This window comes from Andrographis paniculata, unplaced genomic scaffold (genome assembly GCF_009805555.1).
Source record: "Andrographis paniculata isolate CXL003 unplaced genomic scaffold, ASM980555v1 Contig73END, whole genome shotgun sequence".
Lineage (NCBI taxonomy): Eukaryota > Viridiplantae > Streptophyta > Magnoliopsida > Lamiales > Acanthaceae > Andrographis > Andrographis paniculata.
The window spans coordinates 1,586,983-1,607,202 of record NW_026137610.1 but is presented as its reverse complement, the minus strand read 5'-3'; the positions used below and the strand labels follow the sequence as shown (position 1 = coordinate 1,607,202).

The 20,220-nt window shown below is 37.8% G+C and overlaps 5 protein-coding genes across 16 annotated transcripts; 4 read left to right on the top strand and 1 right to left on the bottom strand.

The window, feature by feature from the left end:
- The first annotated feature begins 1,542 nt into the window (after positions 1-1,542).
- LOC127265548 (BTB/POZ domain-containing protein At5g41330) lies at positions 1,543-4,025 on the top strand. The gene is made up of 2 exons (XM_051295389.1): positions 1,543-1,873; positions 1,951-4,025. Exon 2 carries the CDS (start codon positions 2,003-2,005, stop codon positions 3,386-3,388), a length of 1,386 nt encoding a protein of 461 aa, XP_051151346.1. The 5' UTR covers positions 1,543-1,873; positions 1,951-2,002; the 3' UTR covers positions 3,389-4,025.
- On the bottom strand, positions 3,848-5,334 carry LOC127265549 (probable aquaporin PIP-type pTOM75). The gene is made up of 4 exons (XM_051295390.1): positions 4,886-5,334; positions 4,478-4,773; positions 4,232-4,372; positions 3,848-4,136 (listed from the first exon to the last, which is right to left on the bottom strand). The coding sequence occupies exons 1-4, from the start codon at positions 5,214-5,216 to the stop codon at positions 4,044-4,046; spliced, it is 861 nt and encodes a 286-aa protein (XP_051151347.1). The 5' UTR covers positions 5,217-5,334; the 3' UTR covers positions 3,848-4,043.
- Positions 5,335-7,697: 2,363 nt separating this feature from the next.
- LOC127265542 (uncharacterized) lies at positions 7,698-17,372 on the top strand. Of its 12 annotated transcripts, XM_051295382.1 has the most exons (8): positions 7,705-7,882; positions 10,984-11,209; positions 12,794-12,946; positions 14,726-14,932; positions 15,036-16,173; positions 16,249-16,298; positions 16,394-16,583; positions 16,648-17,372. In XM_051295382.1, the coding sequence occupies exons 4-8, from the start codon at positions 14,747-14,749 to the stop codon at positions 17,223-17,225; spliced, it is 2,142 nt and encodes a 713-aa protein (XP_051151339.1). In that variant the 5' UTR covers positions 7,705-7,882; positions 10,984-11,209; positions 12,794-12,946; positions 14,726-14,746; the 3' UTR covers positions 17,226-17,372. The 12 variants fall into 12 exon arrangements, 11 of the variants coding, with proteins under 11 accessions (XP_051151333.1, XP_051151329.1, XP_051151330.1 ...); XM_051295381.1 differs by having other exon boundaries at positions 15,036-16,298; positions 16,660-17,372; XM_051295380.1 differs by lacking the exons at positions 7,705-7,882; positions 10,984-11,209 and adding exons at positions 11,220-11,492; positions 12,026-12,090 and having other exon boundaries at positions 15,036-16,298.
- On the top strand, positions 8,024-9,466 carry LOC127265547 (uncharacterized). Its single transcript, XM_051295388.1, has one exon. It carries the CDS (start codon positions 8,084-8,086, stop codon positions 9,254-9,256), a length of 1,173 nt encoding a protein of 390 aa, XP_051151345.1. The 5' UTR covers positions 8,024-8,083; the 3' UTR covers positions 9,257-9,466.
- A 111-nt stretch (positions 17,373-17,483) lies between the features above and the next one.
- LOC127265546 (uncharacterized) lies at positions 17,484-20,211 on the top strand. Its single transcript, XM_051295387.1, has 6 exons — positions 17,484-18,169; positions 18,594-18,844; positions 18,938-19,313; positions 19,458-19,589; positions 19,668-19,843; positions 19,934-20,211. The coding sequence occupies exons 1-6, from the start codon at positions 17,624-17,626 to the stop codon at positions 20,055-20,057; spliced, it is 1,605 nt and encodes a 534-aa protein (XP_051151344.1). The 5' UTR covers positions 17,484-17,623; the 3' UTR covers positions 20,058-20,211.
- Positions 20,212-20,220: the final 9 nt, after the last annotated feature.

The following is a 20,220-nucleotide window of genomic DNA, read 5'->3' as shown; positions in this document are numbered from 1 at the left end:
GGGATTAAATTTTAAGTATACTATTCATCCCATTTTTTCTTCGAAATAAATTAAATCAAACATCTATTTTTTATTTTTTATATTATACTAAAAATAATTTTTACATTTAAAACATCACATCAGCACCTATTTATATTACATTATACAATTATTCAAATTCAAAATTTTTACTATTTAAATATCAACTCAAAATCTAAAATCCCAAACAAATACACACCTTTAGTAGACTTGGGTTCTGGCAGTAAAGTTTGATGAATATAAAAGAAGCAAAGACTGGGTTCTTGTGCATTAATTAGCCCATTAGGCCATGCTCCAAGTGCAACAATGAAATACTTATTAGGACCCAACCTTAAATTTATTTTAGGATTAAGCCCAATAATTGCCCAACTTCCTTCACTCTCTTTCTCTTGTTTTGGGCTATGCCCAACAATTTATATAAAGAATTATTTTATTTGATGGTTGGAAATATATATATATACTCTAGTCATAAGAATTTAAGTAAAATATAATTAGTAAATAATTAAAAAGTATATTAGTAAAAATAATTATTATTTAGTAAAAATAATTATAGATTAAGATTAAAATAAATAAATAAATAGTTTAATTAAAATTAAAAAAAATTATAAAATTTAAAATTTAAAATGCTATTAAAGTGCATAATTATATTTCCAAAAATAAAAAAGACAAGTTATGTGGGACGAACAAAAATAAAAAATAAGGACAAATTATGTGGGACGGACGGAGTATTTTTTAATGTATGATTAAAAATTAGACCTTAAAAAAAATAATAATAATAAAAATAAAATAGAGCCTACCTTTCAAGTAACTGAGTGAATTAAGCTTGGTATTATAAATAGTTAAGACAGAGATGCAAAATAATGTTGCTGTATAATATGAATTCACATTTCACAATTTTGCATCAATTAGAACACAGCCCATGCAGAAAGAAACCCCAACAATTCTGATCCTTGGTATGGTCAAAGTCAAACCTCTTTGTTCAAAACATCATCTGGAACTTGGAATCTTCCTGGAAATCGTTGACCATTAAAAAAGAGAGTCCCTTCTACAAACAATTATAGTCATTTTCTTAAAAAAATATAAATTTAAATAGTATAAAAACAAAAAAGTACACTCTAATCGTAAAAATATTTTGTATAAAATAAATTTATTATTCTTTAAATATGTTATTAAATTTATTTTATTATTATTATTATCTATTTCTTCAATATTTATTTACAATAAATATCAAATAAATTTTATTATATTATCTTTTATTTATTTAATTTTTAATTAAATATTAAAAATACTTGTTAGTACCTGTCACTTTCAATAAAATATTCAAAGTTTTTATTTATGCCGAATCCATGCCAATTAATTTTAATGTAGAAATATATATTTATATATATATATATATGTGTGTGTGTATTTTTTAAATATAGAGTAATGATTAATTTAAATCCCTAAAATGTCGTAATATTGTTAAGGTGCGTACTCTGTAAATTTGGTCAGACCCAATGAATCCGGTCCACATTGGACTGCTCAAATGACCGAGCGTTGATGACAGAAATCTCGTCCCCAAACAGGCCCGATTCTTGGGATCCTTCTTCCCCTACCTCCAGCCATGGTTGACTGCAAAAATAGATCCGCCGTTGCTGACTTTCTGTCTTCTAGAACCCCGCCTCCACCTATATCCTCCCCACCCATCTCCTTCTCATACCAAACCCTAACCCCTCTTTTATCTCCTCCTTATCGGCGCAAGCTCTTCAAATTTCATATTCGATCGGTGCCTTGTTTCATCCGGAAATCGAGCTTCAGTTCCTCCTCCTTGCTCTAGGGTTTCAGGATTATTCGGATTAATCTCAAGCTTTAATTGGTATTGCCATCTGTTGCTTCTCTCGCGTTTATAGGTGGTTTGTTTTTTCTTATTTCCCTCTCTACTTTTGTGCTCAGAATCGAAGTTTGTTTGGGAGATTTCGAGTACTCTCAGAAAATAAAATTAAGAATGCCTCCTTTTGGAGAATCAAACCCTTTTTCAAATGGTTTCCACCATGATTCGCATTCAAACGTAGTCACCATTGACGTCGGTGGCCAGATTTTTCAGACAACCAAACAGACCCTGTCGTCTGCTGGCCCCAAGTCCCTTCTTTCCAAGATCTCCTCTTCTGATCGCTCCATCCCCTTCATTGACAGAGACCCTGAGCTTTTCTCGATTCTGCTTTCCCTCCTCAGGACAGGAAACCTTCCTTCAAAGGCCAAGGCATTCGACATCCAGGATCTGATTTTCGAGGCCCAATTCTATGGAATTGAAAGCATCCTCGTCAACTCCCAATCGAACCCCTCCCAAATAGACGCCTTCAATCTTGAAAAATCCTTAATCTTGCCGTTGAACGGCCGTGATTCGCCCTCTGCAATTTCGACAACACTGTTCGGATCACTCCATGTCGCCCATGGAAGCAAAGTCACCTCCTTCGATTGGTCCCTCCGGAGGAAATCCACAATTCTGACCCAATTCACGGCCATCGATTCATTGCTAGCATTGTCCCCTGCTGTTGCCGCAGCCGGCGCCACCGATTTCTCAGGCTTACAGATCATCGATCTTAACAACGGCATTGTTAAAGAAAGTTTGGATTGGGTAAACGTGACGAAGTCGGGGTCGACAGTGCAGGCCATTGGAGCATCAGATGAACACTTGTTTACAAGCTTCGAGTCCAGCCGGAGAAATTCAAGCTGCATTATGATATACGATCTTAACGACAGCCTACGCCCTGCTTACAAGATCGGCCACTACGAAATCTTCGGCGCTGATCTTGATTCCGCCATTCCAGCAACTAAATTGCAGTGGATTACCTCCCACAATCTGTTAATGGCCTCAGGCTCACACAGCGGACCTGCCGGCGTATCCGGGAACATCAAATTTTGGGACATTAGATCCGGCAATGTAGCTTGGGAGCTCAAGGAGAAGACAGATTGCTTCTCTGACATTGCCGTTTCAGATCCCCTCTCTGCCATTTTTAAAGTAGGAATCAACTCAGGGGAGACATACTACGCAGATTTGAGATATATACAGGCTGAAAACTCTTGGACTTGTCTCGGTGACCCGAGAAAGGGATCGAGTGGGAAGAAGGGTGGGCTTGGGAGCAAAGTGGAAACTCACGGGAGCCAAGTTGTTTGTGGGAAAGGGGGGAATTTGGAGCTATGGTCGGAAGTGTTATTAGTCGGGAGCTTACGGGCGGGGGAGAAAGGGTTGCTGCAGGAGAGAGTGTTCAGGAAGAACATGATGGGGAGAGCCAAGGATATGGGCGGAAACAGGATAACTAATCTGAGGTTTGGTGGGAACAAATTGTTTGTCACAAGGAAAGACCAGCAATGTGTGGAAGTTTGGATGTAGTTTGGCAGGACAATACACTCTTGCTAGTTAAGGTTCCTTTATTCCTTACCCTCTTCTGTAAGAAGTTCTTGCAGTTGTGTGGAATGTACATTGTGCATTTTCTTTCATTTTTTATTTTGTGCATATTGAAAAGTGTGGTTTTGTTGGTACAGTATAGCCGTTGCTGGGCTTCTTCATTTGCTAGAATAATGTGTGTATAGAACAAACTTTGTTTTACAGTGGCTGTAAATCTGTACTTGTAAGTGGTGAAAATGGCAGGTTCTTGTTTTTGGTCTAGGTTGTCCTGCCCATGTGTGGAATCAAGAATCAAATCTATCTTCCCTGCAAGAAGATTATGAATGTCTGGCATCACTGTCGACAGCAATAAGTGTAAATTGGAGGACCACATGTTCTTACAGTGAAGTGCAATTTGGCACAACTGTAAGCTCCATTGCAATGCTCAATCATCCATGGCAGGAATTAGGGATTAAATGGAGAAAATTCTACATTGATAAAATGCAACAGGTTTCCAAACAAAGGTGGATGGGTACCCCTCAATACTTTACACATAGTTTAACATCTTCACACAGTCTTTGAGAGGAGAAACAACACTCAACAAAGAAGAAGAAACTCCATAAATGATGACACAAATACAAATGTTCCTGCAGATTTTTATTTAGCTGCTCTTGAAGGGTATGGCCCTGATGACGATCTGGTGATAAATTGCAGCCAACAAGGCTCCGATGAAGGGTCCAACCCAGAAGATCCACTGTCAACAAAAACATCAGATCAATCAGAAAATTTTAACCCAAAAACATCAGATTTAGCAAAAAATTGTTGTTGTGAGGCCAGGGTTCCTCTTACATGGTCATTCCAGGCATGTTCTCTGTTGAAGATTATGGCGGCGCCGAGGCTCCGGGCAGGGTTGATGCCGGTGCCGGTGATGGGGATGGTGGCCAGATGCACAAGGAAGACTGCAAACCCAATTGGAAGAGGAGCCAAGATCTGCAAAGAAAATTACACAAAGAAGTTCACGTCAGAAGATTCCCCCAAATTTGAAGATGAGAAGCACTAAAAAAGCATAATTGAAGAACAAACACAGCCACATACAGGGACATGGGAGTCTCTGGCGTTTCTCTTGGCATCAGTGGCAGAGAAGACAGTGTAGACAAGGACAAAGGTGCCAACAATCTCAGCTCCAAGAGCTTCACCCTTGGTGTAACCATGGTTGACAACATTCACCCCACCACCAAGCCTCATGTACGGCCCCTCCATGTACCCCTTCACCACTCCAGCTCCACAAATGGCTCCAAGACACTGCATCACCATGTAGAAGATTGCCCTGGTGAGGGACAGCTTTCTTGCCAAGAATAGACCCAAGGTCACCGCAGGGTTAATGTGCCCTCCTGTTATGATGCACATCAGGGAAGAAGAAACAAAAATTGAGCTAATAAATTGGCAGATCCAAACACACAGCACAATCCAAGAGCAAAAAGGGTGAATATCAAGAGAGCTGACCTGAGATACCAGCAGTGCAGTAGACAAGAACAAAGATCATACCACCAAAGGCCCAAGCAATCCCCTGAATGCCCACAGAACTACACTTGGAGCCTGATCTACCCACCCCCATAACAGTCAAGACAGAAATATACAAGAAGAGGAAAGTGGCAAAGAACTCTGCAATTCCAGCCCTGTAAAAGGACCATGATTTCAACTCTCCAGGCTCAAACAGAGGGGCTGGTGGAGGTTCCTTGTAATCCTTGTCTGATTGAGCAGCTGTGCCCAGTGGCTGCCTCTCTGTGAACTTGTTAGCCCCAAGTCTAACATCCTCCTCCTTAGCCTCCGCCATTGATTCACTTCAAGAAAAAAGACTGTTCCTTTCTTGTTCACTCCCTGGAGGAGAAGCAGAATGGCAGCAGAATACAGTGAATGAGTGCTTGTGTGTGATTAAAAGGTGAGGATGAGGTGTCTTTTATAGCAGTGGAGTCATTTCTTGGTTAGCATAAATTAAAGAGGATGGCCTTGTTTGCCACAAAAGCATGCACCTTTTACTTGCTGGCACTGTTGCAATTATGTGACTGACACCCCCCAATTAATTAAACTAATCCTGGTTAGTTAATGTAAGAACCCTTTTAATAATGCTGGAGAGAATGTATGTGTGTGGTGTGGTGTGGTGTGGTGTGGGGGGGTAGTGAGAGGAGAGTGGGGAGTGTTCTGGAAATAATAGAACAGAGCCAGAGGGATGCTGACAGGTTCCTGTATGGCCCTCTCTTTGCTTTTCTGGTTTGTTCTTATCTTCTTCAACAGAGTGTCACGAACATTATTTATTGTTTCATGCTCTCTATTGTCCATTCGTTTGATTAGCCCTTCATCCCCACCTAATCCTCATTTTCGATCATTTTGGCAGCTCAGCAGCAACTATTCATTGCATTAGCAAATGGGCTCTTTTTTTTTTTTTTTCTACTACATTTGATTTGCTGTATTCTTGATCTTTGTAAATATTAGGCTGTCAAATCAAGCTCCCTCTTTTATACTTCACATTCTACTGTTTTTCCTTCTAGTATTTTCCCATGATATAGTGGAATTACTTTATTATTATTATTATTCTTATTATTATTGAGTCCATAAGAAAACAACATATTTGTGAGATGTTTCTAGCAGATTCTTGAAATTGCTCAAAGCATAATGATCCTTCTTTCTAAATTTATATCCCCCAGTCATTATTTTACACAAAAATCAGGTGGAGTGTCATTTCTGATATAGGTAAGACAGATAATTTTATTATTTATTTATTTTAAAAATAAAATAATAATAATAATTCTTGGCATTCCCAACAGATAAGAGCTAAGAAGCAACGAAACAAAAAACTCTAGTGAAGTCAATATCAGCTTTTTAGTGGAAGAACCACAGCCACACATCATCTACCATTGTTTCCTCATCTAATTATGCATGTCTAATAAATCCAAAGGCCGCAAAAATATATTTAATAATGTAGCCGTTAATATGGCCGTTGTGTGGAAGGGGACATCCACACCCTTGATAGCGCATGATTAAAATCAACGGCCATGATTCACCATCTTCTTACATTAGGAGTTATGGCAAGGACCCTATGAAATTCATTGCACCAATGTTTCATAATTATATTCCCCAAATTCAAATTTGTTTAAACATCCGATCAATTTTCATTTAATGTGACAAAATTAATTATAACGTTCGAGGTACAATTATCAATCCATATTTGATTTTATTCCTTTTGATCTAATGAGTAATGACCCATTTTCAATTTAGCATGCCAATTGTAATTTCACTATGTGGGCCATTTAAAAAATAAAATAGAATAATAAATAAAACATGTTGTGGGGCAAATTTGTCACAGTAGGCTTATATCATATGTGACATGTGATGCCAAGTCGTCATGTGTATTGAAATATTGGCACGACGATAATGGTGAACAGCTCATATTTACAAATTGGGAATAATATAAATATATAAGAATATTCATGTATATATAATATAATCAGCAATAGAAAAATAATTTTAATTCAATTTTTTGGTAGTTCATCAATTATTGTAATGATTTGACGCACACTAATAATTGCGTGTAACGGTATAATTTTCAATACTAACTCTACATCATACACTCCACAAATTCTTTTTATTTCCGCAGTAGCCATAAAAATAATTAAATTTCAATAATTTCGTGTCATATATAATCATGTGCAACAGGTGGGAGAGTTTTGAAAAAAAAAAAAACCCTTCAGGTGGATAATCTTTTAAACATAATAAAAAAAATAGTTAAAAAGAAAATTCAAAATATTTTAAGTTGTAATTTTCTAGTATTTTAAAATTTGTGATTTTTTTTTTCCTGTTAATGGTTGAAAATTATAAAAATATTTTTTAAACTTACATACAATATATGTATTAAGAAATAAATATTTTTATATATTAAAAAATGATAATATATTTAACATTTAAATAGAGTACTACTTAAATTAATATACAAATAAAACAATTAAACACAAACCAAAACCAAACAAAGGTTTTTTTTTAATAAAATTTTACAATTTTTTTTTATTTATTATTATTTTTTACAAATATCAAATTAAATACTATTATTTTTTATTTTTTATTTTTTATTAATTATTAAATACTTGTTTTTATATTATAATTAAAATTAATTCTATATTTAAAATTTTAATACATATTTATAATAGTATTAAATTATTTTAATATAATATTTCCTTAAAACTAATCCAGGTACACTAACATCCCATAAATGAATTATTCATACTTCAACCGAAGAAGATCCATTTTGGAATTGGGCCAAAATTTAGTATTTACGTAAACTGAACTTTTGATACAATAACTTCTATCTAAACTTAAGATTTATATACTAACGAAGCATTGGTGCTCGAATTCGAGTCGAAGATCGCAAAGCCACATGAATCGGATTCTAGGGTTTCCAAAATTGAATCGACAGGCCCTGCGGCTGTCTTTCTCCTCGCCCTGCGTAACGTAGGTAGAGGTGTTCTGTTTCGCATTTCTTACTTCTCAACTGAATGTGCGTAGTTCCAGGTTGATATATGTTTCTTCACGAAATTGCAATATCACGACGAACAACTTCATCCTCGCCGTACGTCATTCTGCTTGGTGACTTGTTGATCTCCATGTGTTGTCTTGTTTATTTGTTCCGTTGTTAGAAAATTGTTCAATCCGATGTTCAATCTTTTGCGATTTGTTAGGGTTTGTAATTTTGGGTGTTACCCGAAATATTTGGGTTTTCCCCAACATGCCAATTCGATAATTAGGTCTTTCTGCGAGTCGGCAAACAATGTCTGTGATCAACAGCGATCTCAGACATTGTCTTTTTTGATAAATTCCTGCAAACTGTCCCCTGTAGCTGCTACAGTTGTGTCCGAAAAGCTAATCCTCAAATCCCTGAGGAATGCAGAGTCTGTGTTAACCATCCTCAAAACTTATGGTTTCAGTGATGTACAAATCACTAGATTAGTAACTAAGTATTCCAAGTTACTCTCCTCCCACCCTGACAAAACTGTTTTGCCTAAACTCAGATTTTTCGATTCAATAGGCATGCCTCATCATGTTCTAACAGGGATGATTAGCAGATGCCCTACTCTTCTAGGTTCCAGCCTTGACAAATGCATCATCCCATTTTATGATTATCTGAAGAATATATTGCAAAGTGATAAGAAGGTAGTACGTGCATTCAGTACCATAGGGCCGCATTCTCTTACGACTACTTTAAATCATCGTGCTTCTGCTAATGTCGATATCTTGAGGAAGTATGGAGTGAGTGATTCTAACATCAAGTTTTTGCTGGAATATCATTCTAATGTACTGACGAGGAAAATTGATTGGGTTGTTAAGGCAGTGGAAAGGGCTATTGAATTGGGGATGGACACCTCTAAGTTTTCCTTTATCCTTGCAGTCCATACACTTTCTTGCTTGAGCAAGTCAGCTTGGAAGCGCAAGGAAGAATTGTATCGTAGATGTGGTTGGTCGGACCCTGATATCCTTACGGCCTTTTCACTTCATCCGTATTGTATGCTGGTATCTGAGGATAAGATTATGCGCACAATGGAGTTTCTTGTGAAGGAGATGGACTGCCAACCAAAAGATATAGCTAAAACTCCACGGGTCCTTTTGTACTGTTTGGATAAGAGAGTCGCACCCAGATGCCGGGTCATTAAGCTCTTGATGGAAAAGGGTTTGTTAGAGAGATCCTATAAACTTTCATCTTTGATTTCTTACAGTGAACATTGTTTCCTGGAGAGATTTGTTAGGAAACACGGCCATGTTCCTGAGCTTCTGGAAGTTTATCGCGGCGTTAGGGCTCAATCGATTGGCAATAGAATGAAAAACTTATAGATACGTAAGAGACGATCTAGTGGTGTGAGAATGGACTAATGACTGTGAGATTATGGATTCAAACTCGGACGCTTTCAGGTCTTGTCTGTTATATATGATTATTTTTATAGATACTCTATGTATAAATATGTTGTTTTCGCATTGAGGCTCATTTTTCACCTAGCATACTCTAGCGGAAGTTCTTCTCAAAATAAATCAACTTGTATGTTACACCTTTTTGTCAAGTATTGACATTTCATTTTCTTGCCTCCAAATTTATGTGTATATATATATATATATATTAAAGTTTATTGTTAAGGCCATCTTCAACCATAGACTTTATTTATTCAGTTTTAACTCTAACTTTAGCTACTGTAATTTTATTTCAACCATAACTCTATTTTTCACTATTATTCTTCAAATATTTATTTTTTTCTATTATTTTTAAAAAATTTATTTTTATAATTTAAAATATTTTTTTAAAAAATTTAGAAAAATAAATAAAAATTTAAAAATTAAAATTAAAAATTTTAGAATTGAAAAAAAATATATATAGAAAGCAACGTCATTTTTTTGGTTAAATTTACCAATCCAGCACCATTAATGGTGCTGGGTTGGAGATGGCCTAATAAATAATGTGTATGTAAAAAATCTTCATATTAGAAAGTATGGTATTTGCATGAGGTCATGGGTTCATGTCATGGACCGAATTGATCAACTTCACAGGACAGAAGCAAACCTAAGTAAGTACTAATGTAAGAACGATCCGATACCCTTCTAGCATCGAACCATCCTCTACGAAGGCACCATTTCGGTCGACATTTTGGAGAGCTCTTCCATTTTCCCCAAATGCCACGAACTTGAAGCTTTATACTCAAACCCGAATTTTTAAACTAAACCCCACGGAGCATGCAATGAAATTGCATTCCATGAAATATTAGACTAAAAGAAAAAGTATTGCTATCAAGCATAACTTTCCATAAAAAGGAAATTATCATAAATGATCAAATATTCACAAAAATATATTTGGTTGGTGTGTTTTACAAAGCACTTTAAGAGTCCTATTTATAGGAGTGGAGGAAGAGGCAAGTGGAGTGATTTTTCTAGTATAACTAAGTAACCTCTCATTGATTGACACCTAGCTAATGGTCCCCTCTTGCATGTGAGAGGCATGTGAGAGAGTTTATTATATATGTATATGTATAAGTGGTCCCAATAGATGGTCCATCCCACTTGAGCACGTGCAACCTAGGTTTATATAATTACCTATTAAACCCTCTATTTTAGCAAACTCTTAAGTTTGCACAACTTTTCTGTTAGTTTTCCGGTTGAGGCGTTGCAAGCTCCAATGTAACCTTTACAACAACGGCATTCGCCCTAGGCTTTCCATCAAGTCCTCGCATGTTGTAACATTGTTGGTTGGGCTTCAATTCTCTAATTTCTTTATTAGGCCTTGCAATTTTTCAATGCACGCTTTCGCTCGAGCTCTCGAGACTGGTCCGATTGGAATATGTGGAATTGCAAGTCCCGATCTTTTCGTATCCATGTCAGTTCACTTTCGATAACGGCTGCGATTTCCACGTTATTAAAAAAAAAAATATATTTGTACCCAATAAATATATTTATTTAAAATGCTATATTATTCATTGCTATTCGAAATATTTTTACAAATAATTCGTGGTGAAAATTATTATGCTTCATATAAATCAATTCTAAATCATTATTTTATTATATTATCAATACTCCAGATGTTTGGGAGCATAGTGTCCCAGACCCGTCTTAAATCGGGCTGGGCTTGCCAATACGGGCCCGCCCTTCGTATTGGAGGCGCGAGACCAATCGGCTGTTAGGGTTTCGAGGATCGAACTGCAGATGGCTACAGAATTGTGTGTGATTCTTGTTTGAAGTATGTTTGTTTTAACGAGATTGCAATTTCTCGATAAAACCACTTCATTCTCGCCGTATGGCGTTTTGGTAGGTGATCCCCCAATTGATTGATTCTCTTGGTTATTTGTTCCTGTTTTCAGAAAAATGTTCAGACCGGTGTTTAATCTTTTGCACAGAAAGCATGTTAGGGTTTCGAATTTTGGTTGTGGCCCGAAATATATGAAGTGTGCCCAAAATTCAATTTCGTTGATTAGGTCTTTCTGTGAGTCCGCAAAAAATTGTGAGTGATCAACAACGATCTCTTACATGTTCTTACTTGATAAATTCCTGCGGTCTGCCCCCGGCAGCTGCTACAGCTATATCAGAAAAGGTAATCCTCAAATTCCCTGAGAAAGTAGATTCTTTAATAACCATCTTCAAAAGCCAAGGCTTCAGCGATGGCGATATCACCAAATTAGCCACTACAGACCCCCCGCGTACTCTTTCGATGCTCAGGAAAAAATATTTTGCCTAAACTCCAATTTTTCCTCTCTGTAGGTATGCCTGTTCATGTTCTTGTTACTATCTGTTCTAGAAACCCTACAATTCTGACGGCCGGTCTTAACAAACGCATCATCTCTCTCTATCAATTTTTGAGGAATATGTTGCAGAGTGATGAGAAAGTCATGCGTGCGTTCATTTCTCTGAAGTCTGAACATATTATATAACAGTTGTTCCATACGTAGAATTATTGCTAGTGTAGATATTCTGAGAAAGTATGGAGTGAGTGACACTAATATATCACAGCATTGGTTTTATATGGTCCCTACATTTTGGCTAGGAGAAGTGATGAACTTACTAAGGTAGTTGAACGGGTTATTGACTTAGGATACGATATCTCGAAACATATATTTGTCATTGCAGTGAAAGCTATTGATACTACAAGCGAGTCAGCTTGGAAAGCAGGGAAGAAGCTTACCGCAAATGGGGTTGGTCTGACTCCGACATTCATACTGCCTTTTCACTTGATCCTCACTGTATGCTTCTATCTGAGAATAAGATACTGTCTACAATGGATTTTCTTGTGAGTGAGGTGAAGTGCCAACCTAGAGATATTGCTAGACGTCCATCTATGCTTCATTACAGTTTAGATAAGAGGATCGTACATAGAATTCAAGTTATTAAGCTCTTGGTGGTGAAGGGGTTGGTAGAAAAATCATTTAGCCTTCTAACTGTGGTTACTATAACCGAAAAGGATTTCTTGGAGAAGTTCGTTAGTGAGTATGAAGCCATGTTCCTAGGCTTCGTGAAGTTTATAGTGGAAAAGCTAATATACTCGACTTGGGTGTTAGTGCGGGTGAATTAGCTAAAGTGGAACTGCATTAGATGTGTTTCAAGTTGAAAAGTTTGTAGTTGCAGCAGTCTGTGAACGTGTACATTTCTTTCCGAATTCCCTATGACTTATCCAGGTTTGCTGTTTTCTAATGTTTATTGGTTTTATTGTTCATAGACATTACAAATAACAGTGGAATGGTTAGCATCTGATATTCCTATTCATCCGTATAAAATTTGATCAATTATAGTAAATAGTTGTAGAACAATCACATTGTATTGGTGAAGGTATTTCGTAGTATTTACTGATCGGTAGCCATCTACCACTCGCTCATAGCCAGTTACTGTGCTTCATTGCAGGCTTACTCACAGGGACTTCCAAAGCAGCTTTCAATGGTGTGCGGGAGTTCATGGACAGCTCTATTGTTGCTCATTGGTTCGCATACATGCACCAACCATTGTCTGCCGCCGGGTTTTGCCATGTTGCCGGAAAGGTCATACCTTTGATCCACTGTAAGCTTCGATCTCTTGACACTATGTTCCCTTTTTTTGGTAGTAAATGTTATCAAAATGATCAATTTATCTTTACATTGATCCATTCAAATTACACTGATTTTTGTTATATATAATTGTGTTGCTCTTTGGTTCCATTAAGAAGTTACAGTACATTTACATGAGTTAAATTAAACTTGGATTTCTCTTTAGATAGAAGTTTTGAAAGTTTTAGAATTTTGAAAAAAATTGATAGTGATAGTCAGTGTAGACAGAGTCTTATCTTTCAGTTTTAATAACAATACTAGTAATCTTTTCGGTTTGATTTTTTTTTTTTTTTTGAGATTATAATTATTATTATGTTAAATAATGCTTATTTAATAATGCTAAGAATAAGATGAGGTAGCTTTAGCATTCGAAAGTACCAGAATGCCCCTGGACCGATATTCGTAAATCATGCAGGTTACATCATCTTCCGAAACTTGCTCCATCAAACACTCGTGCCGACAATAACACGATTCCATTCTGTAACACGATTTCATCTATTGTAAATTAATTATTAATTTCCTAATAAATATATACATAAATCTGCAACGTTCTTTTTTGTGTGTGCCGGTGGATGTGTCCTTTTTTTGGCTTAATATTTGTGCCTATTGCAAATATTTTAATTATAAAAACCAATGTTGTGCGATAAATATAAATGGGTGTCAATTTGCTAGCTATGCCCTCGCTCGTCAGCAGTAGATAATTGAATAATTGCTCAAATTTTGATTTAATAGCTAATATATATATATATATAATATTTATAAACAGTAACTCCTATTGACTTCTTTTATCAACCCACCAGCTCACAATAATGCACCTAAACATCACCCGTTAGTAGAAAATTTTAATCAATAAAAAATATTGTGGGGCAGAGAAATTAACCAATGTCCACATCAATTTCTTTTTAATCAATTTCGTTAACTAAAACTATTATAGAAGCTCAAGCACCAAACTAAAATCAAAGAATAATTGGAGGACCAGAACGCAAATACTGAAAATAAAAAACAAAAGGTAGCAGCAGGACAAGACACCACCATGAGTCAGCCTGTCGAGTCGTACGTGTAAAGTGATTAGAATAATCACAGTCTACTGTCCCACTACAGACAAATGACTTGTGCAATAAATTACTTTCTGGTAACATTAATCCAAATAAATAAACAAGAAAAAATCAATCTTTCTTGAGCTGAATGATTTTCCAACGGCTGAAGCAAAACCAGAAAATGCATACTCCTATATAATAGTGTAGTGTGGTGGCAGTATTAGTATATAATAGTCAAATGTCACGTCACACTCTTATTGAAAATAAATAATAATAATAATAATAATAATAATAATAATAATTAATTGCAATGGCTATGCAGTAGTTAATTCAATTAATTAATTAATAACAATAATACTACAAATGGATGCAAACAAACAAACTCATGATACTCTTTTTTAGTGTTCTCCCATGGCGTTTTCTTCATCCATCCATTCTTTCTCTTAGTTCTTAAAAGGGTTAGTGAGGGTACCCTCAACCACCCCCCACCCCAACCCACCCCCTCCCCTGTCTTGTTGCTTGAAGAATAGAATAATAGGGGCTATGGTGGGTTCAGCTGCGGCATGAAATTAGGGAGAGATTTGAGCAATTTATGAAGAATGGGTTGACTCATCATTGTTTTATTTTGTCACTGTTTGGTTTTAGTGATTTGTTGGTTTCTTCTTTGATTAATTTTCTTGGGTTCTGTTTGCTGAGCTGTGCGTGTAATTGTGAAGTGCCTTCTGCATTAATCTGCAATGGCGAAGAGGAGATCATCGACAAGAATCCCAGACAAGGAGAGATATGAGTACACCTGTATGTGGGGCTTGTCTGCTATTCTCAAATCATGTCATCTTCTTACCCCCACTCCTCCTAAGCTCATCTCCAATGGCGACAGTTCCAGAAGATTCGACCACCTTAATCAAGAATGTCGAGATGATAGAGTAAGCACTCATTTCTTACATCTCTTGTTGTTTTATTGCATCATACACAGATAGAACACTTGCAAAATTTCAAACTTCATGTTTTTTTTTTTTGTATATTCAGAGTGAACCGGGTTTAGTTGGAGTTACTGCAAGTGCAAGAAATGGTGGGAATCTCATTCAAGAAGATGAACATGGAACTAGAAACAGTATAAATTCCGAGGTTGTTGATTGTCTTGTAAAAGGTCACAAGAGAGCCAGGAAGAACACCCGAATGGCTCGTCGATTGTCTCCCCCTCAATTGAGCACTGCTGACACTTTATCCGATTTACTCTCCGACTATTTTCAGACAAGAACAAATCGTGGGAAATATAATGAGATCGATCGGATCAGTATGCACCAAGTTCAAATCAAAGCCAAAGCCATAGCTGATCAGATGTTTATCGACAGCCTTATTCGAAAACAAGGCAAGAATTCAGGGGCTAATTATGTGTTGAATTCAGACAAGGATCTGTTCATGGATCTCTGGTCTGATTCGAGCACTCTGCTGTCGAGCCACTGCAAGAACACTAGCCATTTGCAGTCGGTGAAAGAAGCTTTCGAGCCATTAGGTAGGAAGACAATGAAGCCTGGCAGCCATTTCACAAAGCGTTCGGAAAGTGTAACCTGTCATTGCTCGCCAGTCTTGTCTAATCCAATGATGTCTGATGCTCGCCGGAAATCCTTTTCTATTGGCGCGATAAAGAAAAGATTGAAACATACATTCGGAGGCTTTACTAAAAGAGAAATTACTTCTCATGATTCTATCGTGGATAAGGCAATGAGTAATTCCGATTCCTCCAAAACAAAAAGACACTTACAGAAGAAACAAGCAGTGGTTGTTGCGTCCGATGCTGTCCGCAAGAAACTAGATTTCTCAATGAAACAGGAATTCGATGAGGTGAAAAGGCATCTTTCCAAAAGATTGGAAAATGTAAGAGAAGTTGAGGCTATGAATCGAGAAAAATCTTTTAGAACATTGAAGGGAATTCTTGCCTCGCCCGAGCATGACTTGAGCCAGTATTGTTCATGTTCTGCACAGATGAGATTTAGTCCTTACAGCAATTCTCTAATAATAAATGGAAGAAGAAAAGGTTGCTCGAGTCTGTCATCGAAAGCCATTGTACAAAGATTTGATGGGACAAAGATATCTCCTCGGCATCGAAGCAAGAAAGGAGAAGGCCGTGGAACCAATGTTTTCACAGCAGACAGTAACAACTTTGGTCTGGTCATTACACTTCCTTCTGTGAATTCATTCGCCGAAGTTTCAAATCAAATTAACACCACTGATATTGCAGGGACTATAGAGATAAAAGAGTCAATTAAGTTAGGCCGTGACGATGAAAATGTAAAGATTCTAATTGTGGCCCTGATTCGTACTTGGTTGCTTTTGTCCGGCTTTTCTTCTTTCGATGTCCTAATGATATGTTGTTTGCTCTGCAGAATTCACTCTCAGAGGATGAAGTGTCTGCATCAATGGTGGATGATCTTCCATCTACTCCTTCGAGTGTCGGACAGACAGAAGTGGCCGAAAGCAATAAGTTTCAAGAACATCAGAGCCCGGTATCTGTGCTCGAGCCATTGTTCCGAGAGGATGCCAATAGTCCTGATCGCGCTGCTATCATTCGAATTGGTGCGTAGTAAATTCCTGAGAACTTTATCCGATTCGTAAAACAGAACTAACTAAATGAACTTAGAACCATTTGCAGCTCTGCAGCTCCACCTCGACTACGAAGAAAGCTCATCAAAGTCGAGCCCACATGAGGTATCGAAAAAGACAAGTTCCTGCATCGAAGAGCTAGACCATCATCAACTCTCCGAGTTTGTGCATTCGGTGTTGAAAGCTTCGTCTTTGAATTGGGATAGGCTATCAGAAACCAGGTGTGGATCGGGAGAGCTGCTTCATTACGATCAAGAACGGTTTCTGTCTGGTGATTGTCATTTTGATACTAAGCTTCTGTTCGATCTTACAAACGAAGTTCTGCTATCGTTGCACCGGTCCAGTTTCCGATTTCCTATCCGGCAAGGATGTGTAATACAGAAATTCTCGTCTTTCTCACTTGAAGAACTTGTGATTGATAAGATCATGGCGGAAGCCGCTCTCTATCTTCTTCCTTGGACCGAGAAAAGAACAGTGGACGATGTAGTGTCAAAAGATGTGAGCTTTGGATCATGGCTGGATTTTAGCCTCGGCACCGAGCAAATCACAGCTGACATTTCAGAGGACTTCCTTGAAGAATGCATACTGGAAATTGTATTAGAATCCCTGGCATGAAAAACATATGTAAACCACCATGGGAATGTAATTTCATTTGATTCGAAGCTGTTAAATCGCCATAAGAATACACCAACATGACTTTTATACACAATAATTTCTGACCATACAATTGACGGGTTTGGTCGAAATATCGAGTGGTTTATGTTCACGGGTTTGTTTGAAAGTTTCGGAATTGGTATCTTATTTATCAAAGTGGATCAAATTTGGTCAAATTCTTGGAGGGTTTTATGTAAATATAAATAGGGTAATAATTGAGGTTGCCCAATGGCATTCCCGCCCCCATATTAAAACCCGTTGCTAAACCCTAGCTCCCATTTGACCCTAAACGGCTAAACCCCTCCTCCGCCATTATTGCTTGCTGCAGCCATCCTGAATCAGCAAAATTCCTGCGGGAGATGGACGCCGAAGACGTTAAAACCAATCTTGTTCTGATTTTGGATTTCGGTTCGCAGTACACCCATCTAATTACTCGAAGAATCCGCGCCCTCAACGTTTTCTCTCTGTGCATCAACGGCACTTCTTCCTTAAAATCGATTTCCGACCTCAGCCCGCGGGTGATAATTCTGTCCGGCGGCCCTCACAGCGTCCACGCGCCGAACGCGCCGTGCTTCCCGCCGGGGTTCATTGAGTACGTGGAGACCAACAAGATTCACGTCCTGGGCATATGCTACGGGTTGCAGTTGATTGTGCAGCAATTGGGTGGGGAGGTGAGGGTTGGGGAGAAGCAGGAGTATGGAAGGATGGAGATTGAAGTGGTGAAGGCGGTTGGACTGTTCGGGAACAAGAAAGTCGGGGATGGGCAGAGCGTGTGGATGAGCCATGGCGATGAGGCGGTGAGGTTGCCGGAGGGTTTTGAAGTGGTGGCGAGGAGCAGACAGGGCGGCGTTGCTGCGGTGGAGAATCTTGGGAGGAGGTTTTATGGCTTGCAGTATCATCCTGAGGTAATATGAATTGTAATGGAATTTATTGTATTCTATTGCTTTTGGTATAAAGCTGTTTCTTGGTGTGTGTGTGTGTGTGTAAAAATGGCATTTTTAATGAGCAAGATGCTATTTTATTACTGGGTATGATGTGTTTTGGGTATTCTTTTTCTAGGGAATGTTCTATTTCCAGCAGGTTTTGATGTTTCATGTTATCTCTGAGGCTAAAAGATACATTAGACAAAAAAGAGAAGTCATCGATTTTGTCGAATTTGATTGCATTACAACAATTGTATGAAACTGCAATGAGCTGATAGGCATGTCATTCTCTGTTTACCTTTTGTTATTCGATCAAACTGCTGCTTTTTAGCTTACAGTAATGCCAATTCAAAGTATAAAATTGTTCCAGCATCTGGTATGGGAAGTTTACTAGATTTCTTTGCAGGTAACGCACTCTCCAGAAGGAATGGAGACTCTGAAATATTTTCTATTTGACCTATGTGGAATTTCTGCTGGCTGGACGATGGAAGATGTTCTGGAGGAAGAATTAAAGGTTATTAAAAGCACTGTGAAACCTGAAGATCATGTCATATGTGCACTGTCCGGAGGTGTGGACTCAACAGTTGCCGCTACACTTGTGCACAAGGCAATTGGAGACAGGCTTCATTGTGTTTTTGTTGACAATGGATTGTTAAGGTCAGATACCATGTTGTTTTAACGGGTTTTGGAGTATGATTATTTTTGTTATTGACATGCCTGCTCTGGCGTTTTTCCTTTTCGCGCTTATAGGTGGAAGGAGAAGGAGAGGGTGATGGAAACATTCAAGAAGGATCTTCATTTACCTGTTACTTGTGTCGATGCTTCAGAGCAATTTCTCAGCAAGCTCAAGGGCGTAACAGAGCCTGAAAAGAAGAGGAAAATCATTGGAAGTGAATTCATCAGTATATTCGATGCTTTTGCCCATGATTTAGAAAAAGAATTGGGGAAGAAACCTACGTTCTTGGTTCAAGGAACCTTATACCCCGACGTGATTGAATCTTGCCCTCCCCCGGGAAGTGGAAGGACTCACTCTCACACCATCAAAAGCCATCATAATGTTGGAGGACTCCCTAAGGACATGAAATTGAAGCTTATTGAACCACTTAAGCTTTTATTTAAGGATGAGGTATGAACTTTCAAGTTCCTTAAAAACTTGAAAAAAATCCGGCTTATCACCGGCAGTCTGTTCACGGTTCCAGCATTCGCTGGATCCTCTTTTTTCCTGCGCCTAATATTCTCTAATGATACGATTCTCTGTTATTTTCTAAAGGTACGTGAACTAGGAAAGATTATGGGTGTTCCACAGGGGTTCTTGAAGCGCCATCCGTTCCCGGGGCCTGGCCTCGCAGTACGCATTCCTGGGGATGTAACCTTAGGGAATCGGTTGGAAATTCTTCGCAAGGTACATATCAAACTTTTGAATTGCATATGGGATATTGAACTGGAGCTGACCAATTTTATATAAAAATGGATATTTCAGGCAGATGAAATTTTCATTGAATCTATCAAACAAGCTGGCATTTACGACTCTATATGGCAAGCATTTGCGGTTTTCATGCCAGTGCTAACTGTTGGAGTTCAAGGCGACCAAAGAACTCACAGCTATGCCATCACTCTTAGGGCTGTCACGAGTCAAGATGGGATGACTGCTGATTGGTATGCATTATCTTATTTATTTAATTTTGTTGACTATTGTTGTTATCATTTGGTTTTGATGATCCCTTGGTGTTCCTTTGCAAAAATCAGGTATTACTTCGATCACAAGTTTCTTGCTGATCTGTCGACAAGGATTTGCAATGAAGTTCCCGGTGTAAACCGAGTCCTTCTGGACATTACTTCAAAGCCACCTTCCACTATTGAATGGGAATAGATCTTAGATATAAGGCATTAAATTGTGCAAAGATCATATTTTTCTTCACTTTTTGCAACTCCTGTTCATGCATTTACCAAATACACCTATTTATTTGCCTGTGCTGCAAAATCTGCTGTCATTTTGTTAAATGATTAACACTCGGTTGATCGTATAGCAGTTT